This window comes from Rousettus aegyptiacus, unplaced genomic scaffold (genome assembly GCF_014176215.1).
Source record: "Rousettus aegyptiacus isolate mRouAeg1 unplaced genomic scaffold, mRouAeg1.p scaffold_m13_p_5, whole genome shotgun sequence".
Classification (NCBI taxonomy): domain Eukaryota; kingdom Metazoa; phylum Chordata; class Mammalia; order Chiroptera; family Pteropodidae; genus Rousettus; species Rousettus aegyptiacus.
The window spans coordinates 108546955-108568780 of record NW_023416308.1 but is presented as its reverse complement, the minus strand read 5'-3'; the positions used below and the strand labels follow the sequence as shown (position 1 = coordinate 108568780).

Here is a 21826-nt window from a genome sequence, read left to right as displayed (position 1 = left end):
CAGATCCAGATCTCTTACATTGTGATAGTGAAGAGCTTTGTAGGTCAAAGGCTTGTAAATTAGCCATAAAATAGTTTCACTGCCATAATTTTTTCCCAAGTAGAAAGCAAAAACAGTCTGTTTAGTAGCTGTATAATTATTCTCATAGACTGTCGAGGTACAGAAATTTAAAATAAAAGGCCACCACACTTAGACCCTTGGATGGTGGGGAAGGGTAGTGGACTGAGAAATAGGAGACATAGGTTCTAGGTCTAGCTCTGACAGTACTCATGAATTGATCTCTTTGGTACCTTACATTTAGCTGTTTGATGAATGAGAAAATGCAGATTGCTTGAGTCTATATGTTATGATAGTACATAATACCTATTAATAGAGAATTTATTATTTAATTGAATAGCAAACTGAAAAATCAGTTTGAAATTCTAAGTTCTGCTTCTATGTATGATCTTGGAAAACATTTCTAGTCTAAAAATAAACAATTACATTTAAACCTTTTTCAGCAATAGTGTAGGCTATCTGGTACTTGAGCTCTTTGGAAGTCATTTTAGATACATTAGTAGTGTAAGATTATAATATTTCTGTGGAACAGATATTTATTTTATAGCTGGTTTCCCTACCTTTGCCTGTGTTTCAGGCTAGGGTAAAATCTGAGAGCTCTAAGTAATTTCAAATTTCCAAATATTTGTAATATGGACTGGATCAAATGAACCATAGCAAGCATCATATATGCAGTTAATCAAATTAATTTTATTAATGCCTCTCTTTGTTGACAATTTTATTCTCTTAAAGCATCAAACCTTGATATATATTGAAAACTTGGTTTCCTATGTCCATGTTTATAGAATCCAGAACCCTCTTTATCCCTGGCGCCATAATTCTAACCACTTGAAGTCTAAAACCAAACACAGTATTCCTCACCTCAACCCTTCTTCACATCCCCCAAACAAACAACCTAAACTTTCTTACATATTTTTCTGTGACTGGTACCCCTGTTCCCTTATCACCCTGCCTGGAGTCTGCTACTAGACCCTTCTTACTTTCACATTTTTAGTGGCTAAGGCTCATTGATTCTACTTCATTATTGTAACTCCTTTCCATCTCATCTGCCCACCCTTTCCATTCCTACTGTCAAGACCCCTATTTCTGGCTCCTATTTATCTTTGTCCTGGAATACTGCAATAATTTTCTATAAAGACTCTCTACTTTCTCTTCCACTTCATTCTACATAGATTTTCTGAAGTAGATAGGATCACATTCCTGCCCTGATTCAGTTTATTAGCATCCTCTGCTGTTTAGCTTAATATTTGAGATTCTTCACAATCTGACCCTGGTCTACCTTTCTGGTCTTACAACCCAATAAATGGAGCCATTCATTGTTCCATAAACATGCTCAGCACTCTTCTAAATCCAAGACTTTGCCTTTCTTGTTGTCTCAGGGTAGAATGTCTCCTGTTGGTTTTGTTTTGTTTTGGAAAAGCCCACTGAGTTCAGTTGCCATCTTTTCTATGAGATTTTCACTGACCATCCCTTACTCACTGGTAGTTTATCCTGTTTTTGAACCATCATAACCCTTATTTGTCCCTGGCTAATGTCACTTTCTACATACAATACATTTTGTAGTACAATTATTTGTTTACATGTTTTACTTTTACTCCTGTGAACATATCATGATTTACCCTTGTGGAAATTCAATGAATGAATAATTTAGTTAAAATTGGAATGGAGTAATTCCTTATTGCTGGATCCTACTATTAGAACTCTAACTTTGATAGCCAAACTATGCACATGTAAAATGACTGTTAGCTTTAACAAATAATTCTTATCTCTAAATGAATTTTGTTAGTAAACTTTGTTAGTTTGGATTTAAAGTTTTGAGATAAATAATTCACATACTCTTCACTCATATATTCATAGAGTTGTGCAACCATCATCACAATGAATTTTAGAATGTTTTTATTATTTCAAAAGAAACCCCACATTCCTTATCTATAATCCTTCTAATATATCCTCAAAAATCCTAGCCCTGTAGAACCACGGATCTACTTTCTGTCTCTATAGATTTGCCTATTCTGGACATTTCATGTAAATGGAATCATACAATATGTGGTCCTTTGTGACTGGCTTCTTCACATATTTTCAAGGTTCATCCATGTTGTACCATGTATCTGTACCTCATTTTTTTGTATTGTGGTAAAACAAACACAACAAAAAATTTACCATCTTAATCATTTTTAAGTGTAAAACAACCCACTATTCCCCTTCTCTATCTCCTGCTGGCAATAACCATTCTACTTTCTGTATGATTTTGACTACTTTAAGTACCCCATGTAAGTGGAATTGTACAGTATTTTTTTCTTTGTGAGTAGCTTATTTCACTTAGCACAATGTCCTCAAGGTTCATCCAGGTTATAGCATGTGTCAGAATTTCTTTCCTTTTTAAGGCTGTGGTAAACAGCATTTTGCTTATCCATTCATCTGTTGATGAACATTTGGGTTGCTTCCACACTTAGCTATTGTGAATAATACTATAACCATGGGTGTACAAATCTCTTTAAGACCTTGCTTTCAATTATTTTGGGCATATACATAGAAGTAGAATAGCTGGATCATATGGTAATTCTATTTTTAATTTTTTTGAGCCACTGCCATACTGTTTTCCACAGCAGTTGTACTATTTCACATTCCCACCAATAGTGTACAAGGGTTCCAGTTTCTCCATTTCCTTGTCAATACTGTTTTTCGTCTTTTTTTTTTTTCATAGTAGCATCCTAATGGGTGTGAAGTGGTATTTAATTGTAGTTTTGAGTTGCATTTCTTTTAATCATTAGTAATGTTGATCATCTTTTCATGTGCTTATTGGCCATTTGTATATCTTCTTTCAAAAATGTCTATTCAAATCCTTTTCCCATTTTTTAATGGGGTTTTATTGTTGAGTTTTAGTAGTTCTTTATAATACTTCATTTCTTTTTATTACTGAATAATATTCAATTGTATTGATTTCCCATTTTATTTATCAGTGGATGAACATTTGGCTTGTTACCACTCTGGCTGTTATGAATGTTAGTTTAGTTTTAATTTGCTGTGTATCTTGAAAATAGTACTGTATTTCTCTGAAGAGATTTTTCAGGCCTTTAACTTGTGTGACTTTTCATGAAATGGTTGTTTTATTCTACATGTATTCCATTTTATACAGACTCTGAGCTTCCCCTCCATTGCTTCCTGAATATGTTCTGAATGTCTCCAAGACCTTTACTTTCCTTTGTGATAATGGTTAAAATTTGCAGATGGAGGCAAAGTTTAGCTTTCAAAGAGTGGTTAGTTTAATGAATTTTGCAAATGAAATTTTGAATGAAGTTATGGAATATTACAGAAAGTATAATAGCATTTTTCTAAAGCTCACAAACAAGCGCAATTAATTATGATATTTAGGGATATGTGACTATCTATGGCATAGAACTAAACAAACTTCAGGAACATGCTTCTATGGAAAGAAAGATGGGGTAGGAAGGAAATGCACAGCACAGGTACAGTAATAATATTGGTAGTGTTCTAGTTTTCAGATTGGGTGGTAGGTCAGTTTTATTGTATGCTTTATAATTCATATACCCTATGTATATATTCTTGTATCTGTAAAAAATTAAATTCTAAAATTAATTTTATAATTAAAATAATTATTAGGGAAAAAGTTAGTGAAGAAGTGCTTTTTTTCTTAGTATTATCAATCCTAGAAAAAGACAAATACAAAGAGCAAGACTCCTCAGTGTCACATACTTAAAAAAAACACTGTATTCATTATTTCAGTGGCGTGGGGGGGGGGGTTGGTATGAAGTAAGCCTTTCCCTTTGATAGGAAGATCATAAATACTAACTTTTAAAAACGATTAAGTAGTATAAGTCATTTTAGAAAGTATAACACAATGGCGTCTAAATTTTATATGAGGCAGTTAGGTTGGATAACCTGTTTCTTCATTTTTCCAAAAGGAACCAATAGAGGAAAAAAGAAAAGTATTATAGTGAATTCATAGACTACCAACAATCAAATATTATTGCTCACATTCTCTTGGTTGGAAAGTGTTTTAAAAGCTTTCATTGAGTGTTTTTCTTTGAAAAACAGATGGGAAAGATTGCTTTTGCAGCTCAAACTTGTGCGAAGGAAGTAACGTTAGAGGTTTTTAACTCAGGTTGCACATTCAAATCATGTCGGAACTTAAAAAAATAATTTATTGAAGTGAAATCCACGTAACATAAAACTTAACCATTTTAAAGTGAATAGTTCAAATGGCATTTTGTACATACACAATATTGTACAACTACCACATCTAGCTAGTTCTAAAACATTTCCATCACTCCACAGTAAAACTTCTTACCCATTAAGCAGTTTCTACCCAGTTTCCTGCTCGCCCCAACCCCTGGCAACCAGTCTGCATTCTGTCTCTATAGATTGATCTATTTTGGATATTTCATATAATTGAATCATACAACATTTTGTGTTCTGCTTCTTTCACTTAGCATCATGTTTGTGATGTTCATCCCTGTTGTACTGTGAATATATTTCACTCTCTTATGGCTGGTTAATAGTCCATTGTATGTACATACCACAATTTGTTTATTCCATCCATTTGATGGACATGTGGACTGGTTTTTCTTTGGCTATTTTGAATAGTGCTGCTGTGAACATGCATGTATATGTACTTGTTGGAGTACTTGTTTTCAGTTCTTTGGAGTATATATCTAGGAGTAGAATTGCATAGCCTTCTGATAATTCTGTTTTACTTTTTGAGGAACTACTAAATTGTTTTACATGGTGACTGAACTGTTTTACATTTACTTGAGGAACTTTAAAATTATACAGATCTAATAATTTTACTGTATTTTACAAACATCAGTGTACAATTATTTGGAAAAAAAATTTTTTTTAAGACTGGTCCTTCACTATAGAGTTTGAGAAGCAATACCTAGTTCATTCATTTTTGTTGCTGTATGAATTGCACTGAGTGGATATACTGCTATTTATTCATTCTCTTTTTGATGAACTCGTGAAGTGTTTCCAATTTTTGACTTTTTGAACAGTAGTGCTATGAATATTCTTGTATAGGTCTTCTGGTGCCATTGGCATCAATATCTAGGATATATACCTAGGTATAGAGTTGCTAGAGTAGGCTATATGCATCTTCACCTTAAATAATGCCATACTGTTTTCCAAACTGTTGTTCTGTTTCATCTCATGCCATTTCTGTATCAGTGTTCCTATAGATTCTCTATTAAGGTCTGACTCCTACTATAAAATATGCTGCTGTTGTTTCACAGGGTCCGGGAGATTTTGGAGAGGTCTTAATGAAAGTTCCACTTACTTTAATAAGTTTTATAATTCAGTCTTTGAGTATTTAACTTTACCTGGAATATTTCCTGCATTTTGATGGTAGGAAACAACTTGTAAAGGAAAAGGCATAGGCTTTGAATCTTAATATGATCTCACTGCCTACCAGTTTTATTGTTTTTGGCAAGTTATTTAATATTTGTGAAATAAAGTGGGGAGAATATCTTTCATGTAGTCATTGTGAATCAACATGTTTAAAAAGTACTTTGCACACTATCAAGTACTAGACACTATCAAGGTACATATTCATTAAACAAAACTGTATTGAAGATATATTTTATGTCAGACTAGGACTTAGGATGCATAAATAAGCAGAATCCCTTCTATGTTGTTTATAATATTGAAAAAGTAGAAACAATTTAAATATCCATAGGTAAGATTGATGATAAAATGGTGTGCTCTGCACCTGTTTAATCATCATCTTCTCAAATATGGGAAAAAATTTTGACCATATAAGAAAAAGATTGTAAGATAATTATCCCTCTTTTTTTTTTTTTTAAGCATAATTCATGTACTGTATGTGCATTAAAAAAATCTGGAAGGACTCAAGTGGGTACATCAGTGTTCATCATGGTTACTAATTGGTGGTGAAATCGTGTTTTAATACTTCACTACTTATGTATTTCCTGTACTTTCCAGATTTTCTACAGTTAACATACATTACTTTTATAATCAGACAAATTGTTTTCTAAATGAATAGCATAAAGTTATTAAAGAATGTTGACTGTAAACTTCACTAACTAAAAAATGGTTTAAACATAAAGTTTATAAGGAATAGTTCAGGGATCGAAGTTTTTACTAGTTTATATAACCATATTGACTAAAGTCATATTTACTAGAATTAGGTAGCGAGCTGGGTAGCATTGAAATTTTTCCTTATTGATTATTTTCTATAAGGAATTTTAGGTAAACATTTGAAAGTATGACTTTCTTTGAAACTCTTCTCTTGCTCTTTTAAAAGGCCACGTAGCTCAGCTCTTCAGTTTTATCCTAGCATTGTCATCTATCTAAGAAGTTCCCATTTGGGAAATATATAAACATTTTTTTTTTTTTAATATCTTTCCTTTCTAGATTTGTTTAGATTTTTTGATTGACTTTTTTTCTTTTTCCTTTTTAAATGTTCTGTTAATGCAATTAAATGGGCATATAAACAAAAAATAGGCCTTTTAATCTTACTGCTGCATGCATGATAAAATAATCTCAGGAAAGTCATTTTGTCTTAAGAGACTGCTTGATGCTAGAGTTAATAAGTATCAATTTTTTATCTGACCAGGAATTACTCTTAATTCTAAGGAGAAACAAAGCACAATGGGAGATGACAGTGAGTGGATAAAATTGCCGGTTGATCAGAAATGTGAACACAAGGTGAGACTTTTTCTGGAACTCAAATTTCAGTGTCATTGGCTTGTTTTATCAGCAATTATACTGTATAGTATAGTATAAAGCTGCCTAATGATTGCACAGTACAACCAAAAAACAACATACTTTGGAGATTAGGCGTTTTCAGCAGGGTGATTTCCCATGTTTGAACTGTCACATTTTTAATTCTATATTATAAAGAAGTAATATAATACTTGGATATAAAGCAAGATACATTTATAATGTCCTGTTATGAATTTTAAATGGTCTTGGCAGAATAAAATACATATTAAACACTTAAGGAAAAGTTTATTAAAAATCTTTTTGAAAACTGTCTGAATTTCTCAAGTTCCTTCTTGTTTCCAGTCATGGGGTCCTTTGTTTCAATGACCTGGTATAGGGTAGTTATTTTTACCTCCCTACTAATTAACAGTAAATGAGAATATCTTTTTCTTTTTTTCAAAACTGTTTTAGCTGTGGAAAGCAAGATTAAATGGGTATGAAGAGGCCCTAAAGGTCTTCCAGAAAATAAAGGATGAAAAGAGCCCAGAATGGTCCAAATTTTTAGGATTGATCAAAAAATTTGTAACTGATTCCAATGCAGTGGTTCAACTGAAAGGATTAGAAGCTGCACTTGTTTATGTCGAAAATGCCCATGTAGCAGGAAAGTAAGTAATTTCTTTCCAACTATTCTGGTAAAAACTCCTGTCTGTGTGTTTATGGATCACTGTCCTTAGTTATTTAATTTTCTTACTTTCATACTTGATACTTTCCTGGATACTTTTTTTCATTCAGTCTTTATCTGTTCTCAGAACTCTAAATGGTACATGAGACCTCTAGAGAAAAGCAAATTCGAAGTCATCTTGAGTTTTTACTTTAAGGTTTTTTTCCTTTTGGGCTTTTTGTATAGAAATGACTCTAGACTGAGAAGGATTATATTAAGGAACTTAAAGAATACTGAGAGCAAAGGAAATATCAAAATTTCACTGAAAATATTTGAGCATGGTAAAAATCTTTTTGTGCAAGCGTTCCCAGCTACGAGATCTTAGAATCATATCTTTCTCTCTATGGTCATTAGGCATGTTTACCTCTTAGGAGAGATAATGCTAACTAATCAACCTCCGTGACTCTCAGCCTATATGACTTGAGTTATGCATGATAGATGTTTCTAGTCACTGCTCTCCCATACCTCATAAACCTTATTTTTATAACTCTAGTCTTTATGTCATTGAAAGGAGCCCTACACAGACAAATGGGGACTCTTGACTTAATTGCACAAGAAATATATATTTGGCTTACTTCAAAGACTATAGTAATAAAGACAATCATAATTTGACAGTTTTGTTAACCAGCACCACCAGTTTTTTCTTGCCATTAGTGAAATCATTGCTTTTTAAATTTCATTTTTGTCTACAGCCATGCTACCCTGAACAAGCCTGATCCCATCTGATCTTGGAAGCTAAGCAGGGTTGGGCCTGGTTAGTACTTGGATGGGAGACCACCTAGGAAGACCAGGTGCTATAGGTGTAAAAAATAAATAGAAAAATAAGGGATTGTAAGCTGACAAGATCCTTGCAATCTGAGATCAACCAAGGGTTGCCTTGCCTAAAAAAAATTTTCATTTCTCTTCTGATACCAGAACCTTTTTAGACAAATGCTATGTGTCATTCCAACCCACTCAATTCCTCTAATTTCCAATAGTACAGGTTTTATTTAATTTAGAAGAGACTCAGAGCAATAAAGTTACTGTAAAGTCTTGCCAAGGAGTTGGAAGCAGCCTTTTGTTACTAAAGGTGCATACCCTGCATATCCAATCCCTCTGAAAAGCAGTTCTCTTAAGGAGTATCTAAAATGACTCTTTAAAAAAATGTATTTAAAAAGCAAGAATTCAGTAATCTTAAAATACATCGCACACGTGCATGCACGTGTGTGTACGCATATAGACAGATCTGGAAAGATGGATACCAAAAAGTTGAAAGTAGTTGTTTCTGGGTAGTGAGATTTTTAAGGGATTTTTGCTTTCTTATTTGAATTTTCTACATTTATAACAATCCGTTGTTCTATGTTAATTGTGTGGTTTGACATGTCTTAAATGTTTATGGTTTGTATAAGTTTAATGTTCTTGAGCATAAATTTAAAAATTAGAGGCTTGTTTATATTAAGCATTTTAAAAAGTACATGTGTTCCTCCCTTCCCCCTACTGCCTTCCATGAACGTTTTTCCAGCTCTTTTTACTAAAGTGTGTTTTTTTGTGTGTGGTGGTTGTTTGTAATCTATATTACAGAACCACAGGAGAAGTAGTGTCAGGTGTTGTAAGTAAAGTGTTCAACCAACCCAAAGCCAAAGCCAAGGAGCTAGGCATCGAGATTTGTCTGATGTACATAGAGATTGAAAAAGGAGAAGCTGTGCAAGAAGAGCTTCTAAAAGGCCTGGACAATAAGAACCCCAAGATCATAGTGGCCTGTATAGAGACACTAAGGAAAGCCTTAAGGTAAGACTTTCTGCTTTAGTTTTATTAACTGGAATATTTCAGTTAAGCTTGGGCTCCTGGTTTAAACAGAAATGAAAACTGCTAGACTTGACCTGGCATGCTATACCAACCAAGAAAGTGACCTGGAAAAGGTAAAGTCATTCCTTAAGTGTGGCACTTTGTATTCAGTAATTTTAGCCTTCAAGTGTGTTGCATTGTTATTTTATCTAAATCCCCTTGTAATGAAGATGAACAGGGGGTATTTCTGACCTGTTCTCAGATTATAAATTGGCCTTTTTGTGGAAAAGCACTCCTCAGGGTATTTAAGCAGCTCTTTCTCTTACTAGCCTCAAGCATAAATTTATATACTTTGAAATGTTGGCTAAAGAAACTGTTTGTTGGCAAAAGCAAACCTTTGTTTTGGTGCCTTTTTAGCAAAGTAGAAGCAAATGCAGTATGTCATTAAACAGAAGTACAGCAACAGCAAATAGAAAATAACTTATGTAATAAGTTTTTTTCAACCCTAAAATTTCTTGTTGTTTGGCTGTGAAGTTTTTCATGAATGGGATCTCTTTCAGGAATAAATGGTTGTAATTTGTTAAGGAAATCTGAATTAGACAAACCACTAGTTTGTTCTAATTTGGCAGTCCTTCTAATCTGATCTCTTGTCCCCGGCATTAGCCACATGAGATGCTTTAGAAAGCAGCTCTAGTGAAACCCTAAATGTGTGTGACATATTCAGGAGTGAAGATCATCCCAACTCAACTCTCTCGTGATTTTGAATATGACCTACATCTTGGAGTAAATGCTTCCTTTGGTGTTTATCTTAACGCGAAAGTATCAGAATTCTTAAATTTTGTTAAACCATCCTCAATTTATAAGTCTTAAACTTTTACATTGTCTTTTGCTTGGTTCATAATATTCTTTTATGAAATTTGGCTTTCACTTAGGTTCTTGTTTGCTAAATCTTTCTTCGTTTCCAGCCTATTTTAGAATAGTAGGCATGTATGTTTTTGAATAATAAATAGTATGCTTAATTCTATCATCTTAGAAATTAAGTGAATTTACTTGGGTATCAAAACTACTTGTATCAGTAGATTTCTAATAAAAAATATATTATACTATAATCTTCTACCTTTAAATTAGTAGTTTATAATCTAGAATGCTGTAAACTCTGTTACTTCATTTTAAGCTGAGTGGGAGAATAAGGGTAGAAAAAGAATGAATTCGATGTATCTTCTTCTGTCTTCCTTATAGATGTTATTTAGTCCCACTCCTGTATGATTCTTTATTTGTCCTAAAGTATCTTAGAATTTGTAGTAGTAGAACTATATAGCTTTCTGGGACTTTAAAGAACCATTGAGGCCAAACTGTTCTGTCATAGGTTCCAGGGATTTCTCAAGCTATCTATGTTAGTTTTAGCTTCAAGAGACCAAAAATGTTCCGTGGCCCCTAAAACAGGCTTCTAGAACCCTTTCATTTTTTTCTGTAGTAATATGTTTAGTATCAAGATTAGCTTTTGTTAAGTCAGTTTTTCATGTGGACCTGATCCATCTTTTTTGTTTTGTTTTGTTTGTTTTGTTTCCTTTCAGACGCAGGCTAGGATAGTGAAACAAACAAAAAACAGATGAAACAGTAGTAATATAAAGGAAATTAAGAGAATCCCAAATGTTAAGTTCTTAAGGAACCATGATGACTATCCTTAAAAGAATGGTTTATCATCACCATAATTCTTACTTCTCTTTATTCTTAAAAGTCATCTAAGCCAAATTAAAATATTTTTTTCTATTAAATAAAAGAGATTTTAAAGCCAGTCTTAGAGGTCATCTAGTTTAGTTTCATGTTGATATCTATATTTAGACTATTTACACAACCAAGAGTCTTATTAAATATTACTTTCTAGGGAGGGTATTTTCACAGTCTCCTTCTTTAGCTTATTGAGTATTGTCAGTAGCTATTACTGAAAAATTTTTTTGCGTTTATTCTTGTGAGATAAATTTGCACACATAAATATTTCAGTGTTCTTTCATAACTAAATCTCTCTTACTCCAGAATTTGTTATTTAGAAATGTTAACAATGAATCGGAAAGCTAAAATTGGCCAGTTGGGAACTTAAAAATATAATAGATGACAGATATGAGGTTAAACATGTTACCTTTAAAAAAAGTCAGAATGCAACTATTTTCCCCATGGAAGCAATGAGATTTAAGTTGCTTAGAGTTACAGCGCAATAACGTCAAAGTCAGGAATGAAACATACTGCCAGGATTAGTGGTCTGTCGAGTTGCATGTGAATCACCGTAAACAATTAAAAGCAGATTTCTCTCATCTAAATATTTATAAACTGACTTGTTTATATTTTTAAGTTTTTATATGTATATACATAAATATTTAAGATATTACCATGTTTGTCCTTTGTAGACTTGAATTATTCCTAGTCTAGTTACCTAGAAAGTTAGTTTTAAAATGGTAATAATATTTTGGACCCTAGGTAATAAATAATATTCTTGGAAGAATGACATCTAAACATAGATGTGGTTATGAGTTTTTTTTTTTTCTGCCTTAAAACTTAACATATCATTCTAAGCGCAGTAAGTCAGACAGAAAAAGTTGAGAACCATATGATTTTACTTATATGTGGGATATAAAACTGAAAGCAACAAACGAACAAGACAAACAAAAACTCATAGACACAGACAACAATTAAATATATACCAGAGAGAAGGCGGGTGTGGGGCAGATAAGTGTAAAGGGTGTAAAATATGGTGATGGAAGGAAATTTAACTTTGGGTGGTAAATACACAATGCAGTATACATATGATGTAGTATTGAATTGCACACTTGAAACCTTATGAAATTTTATTAACCAGTATCACCTCAATAAATTTTATAAATATATTTATAGGTATGAACTGTGTTTGAGTGAATAAAAACTAACACTTCACCCAAGAATGTTGCATGTTGACAATTTTTTTTTCAATTCTTTACCTATAGTGAATTTGGTTCCAAAATCATCTTGCTTAAGCCAATTATCAAAGTGTTGCCAAAACTTTTTGAGTCTCGAGAGAAGGCTGTTCGAGATGAAGCCAAACTAATTGCTGTGGAGATTTACAGATGGATTCGGGATGCTCTGAGACCCCCCTTACAAAATATAAACTCTGTCCAGGTGAGGTATAAAAGTTTTGGTTGTGTTTGCATAAGGTTAATATGAAGAAGCTCTTTCCTTCCTGTCATTATTGTTGATAGTCTGTCCTTACAGTAATTATATTTAATCATTTTGAAATCAATTGATTTTCTCAGCATAGCCAACTGCCTCAGCTGTTACTTTGTCCTCTAAAGTTAAATACCATGCATTCGGTGCGGCCAGTATGTCGGTGTTCTTTCTTTTTTAGTTTCAATTGGTTTTGGAGACTTTAATACTAATATATGTGAATTTATGAGTGTGTCCTAAAAAAATAGATTTTGTTCTTTTTTCAATATGCTTAGTTATACATCTTCAATGTAGTAAATAGAAGTCAGTCGACCTATGCTACCAGATGTATACAATTAATATTTATTTTTCTCGTTTACCTTTTTAGAATCACAAATAAGAAATTAAGTTCTGATATAACAGTAAATATGAATGTTAAATATGTTTTCTAACAGTGGAGATGTAAATATATTTTAAAAATATTTTATATTCACAGTTGAAAGAACTAGAAGAAGAATGGGTCAAACTACCAACAGGTGCTCCTAAACCAACTCGGTTTCTACGTTCCCAGCAAGAACTAGAAGCGAAATTGGAACAGCAACAGTCTGCTGGTGGAGATGCTGAGGGAGGTAAGCCAATTTTAAACACTAGTTTCTATAAAAATTAGCAAGAACGGGCCCTACCACAAGAACCTATGTTTACTAGGCACATTTTGAAGCACCGCCATTTAATAAAACATAAGTTGTATATGACACTAATAATGCTGATCCCTTCTGTGTCAAGATTTCATCAGGGGTATGAAAGGTCAGATAACTGATAAGTAAAACCATCCGTTTTTAAGGTTTGTTTTTCTCTTGGAAGGTGGTGATGATGGTGACGAGGTACCGCAGATAGATGCTTATGAACTTTTGGAAGCAGTAGAAATTCTTTCCAAACTTCCCAAAGACTTTTATGACAAAATTGTAAGTAATAGTAAACTTCTTTCATTTGTTTCATTTTAAATAATTACTAGAGTGTAATTAGAGAATGTTAGCTGAGCCATTTCCTGGTGTACACCTTCCATCTCGTATCTTCCCTCATAGAGTCAATCAGCTGCTTCTTCATCTTTGTTCTCATACTACTTTGTATATATACCTAGTTTTGTTCTTCTTTTTACACCCCTTACCAAAAACTCAAACATTATTCTTGACTTCTCATTTTCCTCATTGTCTTTCTGGTTTTACCTTTAAATATGTCTCCAATTCTTTCCTTTTTTCCATCCCGCTGCTACTACTTTACCCCACAGTTTCTTGACCTTGGCACTGTTGACATTTTTTCCCAGAAAATTCTTTGTTTTGGGGGACTGTCCTGTGCATTGTAGGATGTTTAGCAGCATCTCTGGCCTTTACCCACCAGATATCAGTAATACCATTCCCCTAAGTCATGATAATCAAAAATGTCTCCAGACATTGCTAAATGTACCCCCAGAGACAAAATTATCCCCCGTTGAGAAGCAGTGTCATCTCACTGTTATTGCTTGCCTTTCGTGCTATAATAGTCTTTTTATAAAAAGACTGTCTCTGCTCTTGCCTCCTTTTCCTTCCTATCATATTTCAATATAATTAGAGATGCCTTACTAAAATGGCTTCCATAAGTTTTAAGATGTTTGAAATTTGTGGCCCTTGAGGCCATCTATGACACTTTTGAGGCTGTGCTTACCTTCCAGCCACATCTCTACTTGCTTTCACTCTCTGCACTCCAGTCATACCAAACTTCTCCCAGTATCAGATGTGCCACACTTTTTCCCCCTAAACTCTGGGCCTTAATGTTGTTGTTCTTTCTGCCTATGACATCCCCCCTCCCCGCCCCCATTCACCAAGTAATACTTTTTTATCTTCCAGATCTCACCTTAAGTATCACTTTTTAGGGGAGATCCTACCTTTCAGCCTTAGCTAGGTTAAATCCTCCTGCTGTATTACCAGAGCAGCTTGTACTTCTTTCCTAGTGGTCATGATGTGGTAGCTATTTATTAAAAATCTTCCCAGTTCTGTTTATCAGCTTTTCGAATATCCTGTAAACTTCTTATTAACAAATAAATATTCGATAAATTGAATTGAACTGTAACTAGCTGGTCATCTTCTTTGTATCCCCAGTTCTTTCAAATAGTACATGTTAAAATTATTGAATAATCACTTGATCTCTAGTAGAGCGTATTCTACTTTATGACCGTAAACAAAATGATTAGCATTTTACCCCCAATGGAAAACTAATCTTCAAAATTAGAACAGTTTTGATTGTTGGTTATGTGATCGTTCTTTTCTGAACTTTTCAGTATTGTCAATATGGAAATTTTTTTCTTCTGTAGTTGTGCCACTCTCAGATATGCTGGAAATGCTTTCCGTCAATGTTTTCTGTTTAATATCTGCTTTCTAATATTCGCCAAGAGAATGAGAAGGAAAAAATTTCTGGCATCTCATTCTGTTTACTTATTATAGAACTTTAGGGTTTTGAAATGTCATGAAAATACTTTTTACAATGAATAAAATTTTATAAATATAAGCAAAACATTCTGATTGGCTGCACAGTTTTGCAATTTTGTTTTTTAACCAGCTTTAGAAAAAGCTTCCAAAAACAAAAAATTATTTATCTTTTAATTAGTAGCATGCAAGAAATAAACTTATTTTGCTCACTTATTTTCTGTTTTTCTTATAAGTGACTCAAATTGTGTGTTGCAGGAGGCAAAAAAATGGCAAGAGAGAAAAGAAGCCCTGGAGGCTGTGGAAGTACTAGTGAAAAACCCCAAATTGGAAGCAGGCGATTATGCGGATTTAGTAAAAGCATTAAAGAAGGTAAATATGAGGAGTTTCAACATTGGTATCCCAGCAACAGTCCAGGCCATTCAATTTCTCTTTATTGGTCATTATTTTTTATCACAACTACATTGCCATTTAAGGAACACTATTCATGATTTTTAAATTAAACGCATTCATTTTTAAAGGATTGTTTAAGATGATTGTCCTAGGTTAGTTTGGAGGGCTTCATTTAATGGGACAGATATTAAATGTGAAGAATTTTTTTGTTAGATAGCAAAATGATGCCACACTATATTGTATCAGCATGTAAAGCAAAGAATGTGGGACGCGCTTAATTGTAAAGCAGGCAAATAGTAAATGAAAAAGAAATATTTTTAGAAAATATTCCTATGGTGTTGCTTAAGTCTAACCAAGTTGGACGCTACTGGTAGATATTTTTGTATATAGTGGCTTTTCATAAAATCTGAAAGTATAGATCAGACATTACAGATATAGTTACAGAGCTTAAGAACAAAATGAAGACATAGTTTTGAATATAACAGGTTGAAAATTTTGTTTGCTCCTTCATCCTGAAATTACAGAGGATTACCTAGTGGGAGGAAGAGGTTAATCTTTAATTATATATACTTGTAAGCACCATATTCTCATTATTCCTGGTAGTCATGTTTTGTGGTAGTCACCACAAATGCTGAATTAGAAAATACTGAACCATTGTTTCTAGGGGAAGTATAGGTTTAGAGTCATGCAACCCTTTGGACATATATAAGACAATATAGAACCTTGTTCTGTTTGAAGACATCTTATTTGATATATATGATTCATTCATTAACATTGAACTCACAGCCAACAGCACTATAACTCGTGCTGAACAAAGCTTATCTAACACACATAATTTCTGTATAAGGTACTTCACAGTGTTTTTACGCTTAGGAACTCTGTGTAGAAGTTGAGCACTGCAGTAAGGGGTCATTTTAAACAGTGAAGACACCAACAAAAAGTACTAAAATGCAAAAAACAAAACCAAACATAGCACTTTTAATAGACCATGATAAAAGGTACTTGTTTACTGTATGAGAGCTGAAGTAAGAAGGCAGAGTGCTGCTTTGTTCAGTCTCAGCTGGGAATGTGCATAGCAGGCAATCAGGTTTTTTGTAGCTCTGCGCTTTTTTGTGAATGACCAGGAAAGTGCTACGAGTATTGATTTGAGGGTGATAAATAAATTTTAACAAGTAGGTGAATTCACAGATACGAACTCCATGAATAATGGGGATGGTCCATGTTTCCTCAGTCAGCCCTCCTATGCTTTCCTCTCAGTGGGATTTGGTGGCTGGAACATGATTTGTCAAAATCCGTTTAGTCATCAGTCTTCCATCTTTGAAGAGCCATAGACCCAGGCAAGATTAATGAAAAGGGAGTTGCCCTGAGGGAAAAGATTTCACCTATCTGGAGCCTGGGAGGAAAGAGGAAGGGGTAAAAGGCACTAAGAGAGGGAAGTGGGGTTCTAGTGGCCTTAAAGAGATTTTCAGATTCTTTGTAAATTCTAGCATATAATTTTTATGAGGAATCTTATTGCTTCATCACTGAATTCTCAGTGCCTCAAATAAGAGCTTTTATTTTTTTCTTACCTAACAACTAAGAATATTAATTGATGTTCCCTATATGCATTTTCTTAGGATATTAGTTTTCAAATAAAGTCCGGTCTGTGATTTCCATTGACATTGTGAACATAAACAATCTCTTGCTATATTCTTTACAAAGAAGATCATATTTGAGTAGACATAGATAGTAGATTTCTGGTCTATGGCTATGCCGCCCTGAACAAGCCCCGTCCTGTCTCATCTCAGAAGCTAATAAGCAGGGTCGGACCTGGTTAGTACTTAGATGAGAGACCACCTAGGAAGACCAGGTGCTGTAGGCGTAAAAAATAAAAAATAAGAGATTGTTAGCTGACAAGATCTTTGCAGTCTATGAGGTCAACCAAGGAAGATTTCTGTGAGATCTAGGGTAGCAGGAGAAATTTCTTTCCCTCTTCACATGGTGGAATGGATAGGCAGTCAATCAAAGGCTACAGAAACAAGAAGACACTTAATTTTATGGCTAAAATATTTAAAACAATGAAAAGTTAACCTCAGTTGTATAAAGTTGTATAAACCTGAACATAACATTTAAAAAATATTTTATATGTGATTTTACTTAGGCATAAACACAAATGAACTTCATATACATATTATGTTGACTTAGTAGACACATTAAAAATGGGGAAATGGAAGAGATTGAGACTGAAGGGATAAAATCTAGACTGACCCTTCTTCCCTCCATAATTAGTCTCTCCTTTCTGGTGTCTATAGCAAGTAATCCCACTCATTTCCCAATTTTTTCCTTTAATGCAAGTAGTAAAGTACTGTTTGACATCATTTATTAAACTGTCTTCTTTCAAGTTGCCACCTGTCTTAGTCTATTATGTGGGCTTTCCTGTTCTTACAAGATATAGTTCTGTAATTTATAAGATGCCCTCTCACCTCCCCTACTCTTCTACCCCCCAAGTAGTTTTTTTGACTTTGCCAATTACCTATAGATGTTGATTAATTTATACGTATTTTTAATCTTTAGAGTAAGATTTGGGTTTCTAGGGTGTTTTGTTATATAATCTCCAGACTTAAATGTGTTATTAACCTTTTTTACCTTAGTCTTTCTACATTTCCCCCCTTAATTATTGCTTATATTTATTATAGTTTTCTAAACACAGTAATGATGGGTTTCATTGATTTCTCCCTCTGTCGGAGGAGTGTTTTGATTACTATTAACTAGTGGCTTATATTACTAAGTAAAGATAAATACTAATTGATAATTACTTCAAATCACATATGGGAGAAGTGACAGCACCTTTAATTATAGACTATTTTCCATTATTTAGATTAAATTAACATTGTGAGCTAACTTCCCTACCCCAGTCTAGAACAGTAACAGAGTTTTTCAACCCTAGAGCAGAGTTCCCCCACATATTCTAGTTTTCTTAAAAATAAACCTTTTACCACCTTCTTCACTCCCATTTCTCAGTTGAAAATAACTTTTTTAGTCAAACTAGGAAGTGTGACAGTGCTGATTGATAGATATCGTACTAGGTGCCTAGTCCATCACTCACTTCTAAGTTCATAAAATCCTTTACCATCTTGAACTATAATAGGTTCACAGGATCCTTTTCATAACTTTATATTGGGATCATTGTATCTAGGGTTCAGTTCCCACTGGTTACCGTTCTAATAGTGGGCAAGGTGCAGTGTTCTTCTAAGAATGGGATAGAATGATGGCCTTTACCTGGGGCAAGTTAACAAAACCATTGATGTCCAAATCCCACCCCAGATTCATTGAACTAGGATTTCTTGGAATGAGGTTGGTTATGTGTTTGATGACCATACCTAAAATGTATATTTAAATGGCGAATATAAAGTTTAACATCTAAGTAATACCTGAGGGGTGTTTTGGTAAGGAAAACTAATCCAAACATTTACAAATGCCAATAGCGATTTTAGTACAGAAGGAAATGGGATTTTTTTCTCCATAGATTTATAGTAATTAATTAGAATGTTAACAGAATGTTGATTAGGACCCTGATCTTATCTTCTCATAAAGAAAATGAATTTGCCATAACAGCAGTTTACAGAGAGAATATGCTTTAGTAAAGAGAGCAAAAGCTTTGATGTTAAAATAGACAATTTGAACCACAGCACTATTTGCTAGCCCTGTGACCTTGAGCAAATTAATCTCTTTAATTTTTGGAATCTGCAAAGTTGACATAATAGTACCTACTTTTTAGGATTTGGGTGACTATTAAATGAAATAAGGATTACAAAGCACCTATAAAATTATGTCATCTAACCTGTTTTTAAGAAGTGTTAATCCTTACTCTTCAGCCCTTAGGGGAGTACACATAGGTGTCAGCTAGAACTACTTTTTCGCATGCTGTGTGTTAGGAGTTGTTTAATCCAGGAAATCTAGAGATGCCTGGAGATGACCAGATTTTAGGAATTATAAGATCTTAGGGACTAGTTAAAAACCAAAGTAAAATGGAAGCATTACTTCTTCGGGGAAAAGAGTGAAAAACAAAGGTTCGGAGTACTTAAAAATAAAGCTTTTTAACACCAGCTGACTTGGGGCAGTATACTGCAGTAATATCTTAACAGAAAGGAACCCAGGCATAGTCACTGTCATACTAAATTGATACAGATAGAGGTACTACTTGTGAGTTTTGATAAATACTAGGCTCTGCGGGATATGATGTAGGAAGGTGGTAGTATAAACAGTGCTGAAAGACACTCTGCCAAGAGGCTCTAAATGTAGACTTGCTTATTAGGTAACTAAGATGGCAGCTGCAGGGCCCCCTCAGAGGAGTGATTGCAGTAGCATTTACAATTTAGAGTTCCCATGAACTTCTTGAAGGTACCTACAGCAGTTTCTACTGGTGCTCCTTTGGCATAAATATTAGAGCTGCTGCCCCGTGGTTTCCAGAAACACATTCTCTCTTGGCTTTCCCTGGCCCAAAGCAAAGTCAGCAGGCCTCCAGCTTCTCCGCCATTATCAGAGTCACCTCCTCCACTGTTATGCAGCACTGATGGCCCAGATAACCACTAGTGATTTGAAGTTGTGGTTTTATGTATATTTTATTGATTGAACTTTGAGATAGAAGACAAAACATACTGAAGGGAATCTCCCAGATTTGATATTGTTAAGTAAGAATCTTTCCTTTTTTGTAGGAAATACAATTGGTTGTCCATTAGCATAATAACTTTCAGAGTTGTTTTAAGATTATGTTTTAAGTTCCTTTCTACAGGGCTGTGACTATTTTGGGTGTCTCGTTTTCCTCTTTTGTAGGTAGTTGGAAAAGACACCAATGTCATGTTGGTGGCTTTGGCAGCAAAATGTCTTACTGGCCTGGCTGTTGGGCTAAGGAAGAAATTTGGACAATATGCAGGACACGTAAGTAACATTCCCTTTTAAGTATAAATCAACAATATCATCAAAAATATCAGGCCAATTGCTGTATGCTTTAAAACAGCTCTTTGACATAGATCTTTAATATTGGAAAAGTAAATTTCTCACAACATTTCAATAGATGTCAGTTATAACTAAATTCATTAGCTTTATATAGAAAATCAGGTACTTGACCTAAAATACTTGAGTTGATTTACTTATCATTAATATCTTGCTTTGTTCTTTCAACATTATATACAGTATAACAATAAAATAAAATTTATGATAAACAGGATAGAGTAAAAATGAGAATAGGAAAGGCGATATAAAACCAGAAGTGAAACTAATATAGAAAATGTATTTTATAGTGTTTTCTTATTTAAAAAAATAATAATTTACTCATATACTTGAGACATTTTATATCGGTTACACTATTGGTGATTAATTAATTCTAAGAAAATCTGATTGGAGACATTTGTTGAGTATACTATTTTCTTTGCATAAATTTGGAAGCAATCAAGTTTGATAACAGTTTTAATAAATTGAGATGTTTGACTGTGGCATCTGTCAGTTGGCCTCTAAATCTGGTCTGAATTACTTAGAGTGGTTCAGCATCCTGAAAATTGGCTGTGCTGAGCTTTGAACTTGCTAGCCACTTGATCGTTTGATTTCCTAGATTGACTTAAGAGTCTCCTAATAGCCCACAGTCATGTGTCAGTTTTATATTGTGAAGCTAATACCTAACCTCACTTAGTATGGCATTTGGAACTTGCTTACTCATAGTATTAAAAATAATTTCAGAAAACTTAACTGAAAAAAAGACAGTACCAAATAAAAATAAATCATGACTAGCTTGTTAACTAGGGAAATAAAGATAAGAGTCTATAAAAAGACTTAGATATATAAATCATAAAATGGAGTAAAATTATAATTAATATTTTTATAGCAATCAATATTTCATAAAATGTGTGTGTGTGCAATTGGTATGTTAATTAGCTTTTGGTCAATTTTCTGTTACATAATAGAATATTTTATTCTTTTGTGTTAGGAAGAACTATTCAAGCTAGAAAACAATTTTTTAAATACATTTTAATTTACTAAATTATAGTTGGATGATTGTCTGGCCCTCTAGTTTGAGTTCTGATTCTGGCTTTGTGACTTTTCGTTGTGCAGCTTAAAGAATGTCTCCAGTGCTTTATAGTTTGGGGATTCCTGCCCATACCCCTTAAAACTGATAACAAGTGTGTTAGTGGTTCAGCTTCATTTTCTTTAGCTATTTATAAACTACCTTTTTGGTAATACATTTAAAAGTAAACTTTAGCTTTATAGCCATTAAAATATTTGATTTTTAAGTTCATAACTAACTCTTAGTATTAAAAAGTCTTTTATATTTTTCATGGAAACCATACTCATTCCAATCTGTATCATTTCCATGAAATCTTGAAAAAAGAAAATTGGAGGAGATGCCACTGAGCATTGCCTGTATCTTTTGGACTTTAAAAAACAACTTTGATTTGCCTGCTGGCACAGTGCCTGGCACTCAATAGATATATTAGGCATTCAATAAATATTTAATGAATTAGTGATAGTTTACAAGGCAAAATAACAATTATAAAAATTTCAGTTTTACTAATCTAAACTCAATTTTCAATAAGAAGATATAAAATTGCTG

General features: G+C 33.6%; 1 protein-coding gene and 1 pseudogene across 1 annotated transcript in view; both read left to right on the top strand.

The window, feature by feature from the left end:
* Positions 1 to 21826, top strand: part of CKAP5 (cytoskeleton associated protein 5) — an 83764-nt gene that overhangs the window by 19625 nt on the left and 42313 nt on the right. Inside the window, exons 2-9 of the mRNA XM_016146709.2 lie at positions 6650 to 6741; positions 7210 to 7403; positions 9020 to 9226; positions 12199 to 12370; positions 12891 to 13023; positions 13256 to 13356; positions 15109 to 15222; positions 20056 to 20160. Of these exons, the coding sequence (XP_016002195.2) occupies positions 6685 to 6741; positions 7210 to 7403; positions 9020 to 9226; positions 12199 to 12370; positions 12891 to 13023; positions 13256 to 13356; positions 15109 to 15222; positions 20056 to 20160 (1083 nt within the window). The 5' untranslated portion in view covers positions 6650 to 6684. The remainder of the gene's footprint in view (positions 1 to 6649; positions 6742 to 7209; positions 7404 to 9019; positions 9227 to 12198; positions 12371 to 12890; positions 13024 to 13255; positions 13357 to 15108; positions 15223 to 20055; positions 20161 to 21826) is intronic.
* LOC118603169 lies at positions 8144 to 8262 on the top strand (annotated as a pseudogene).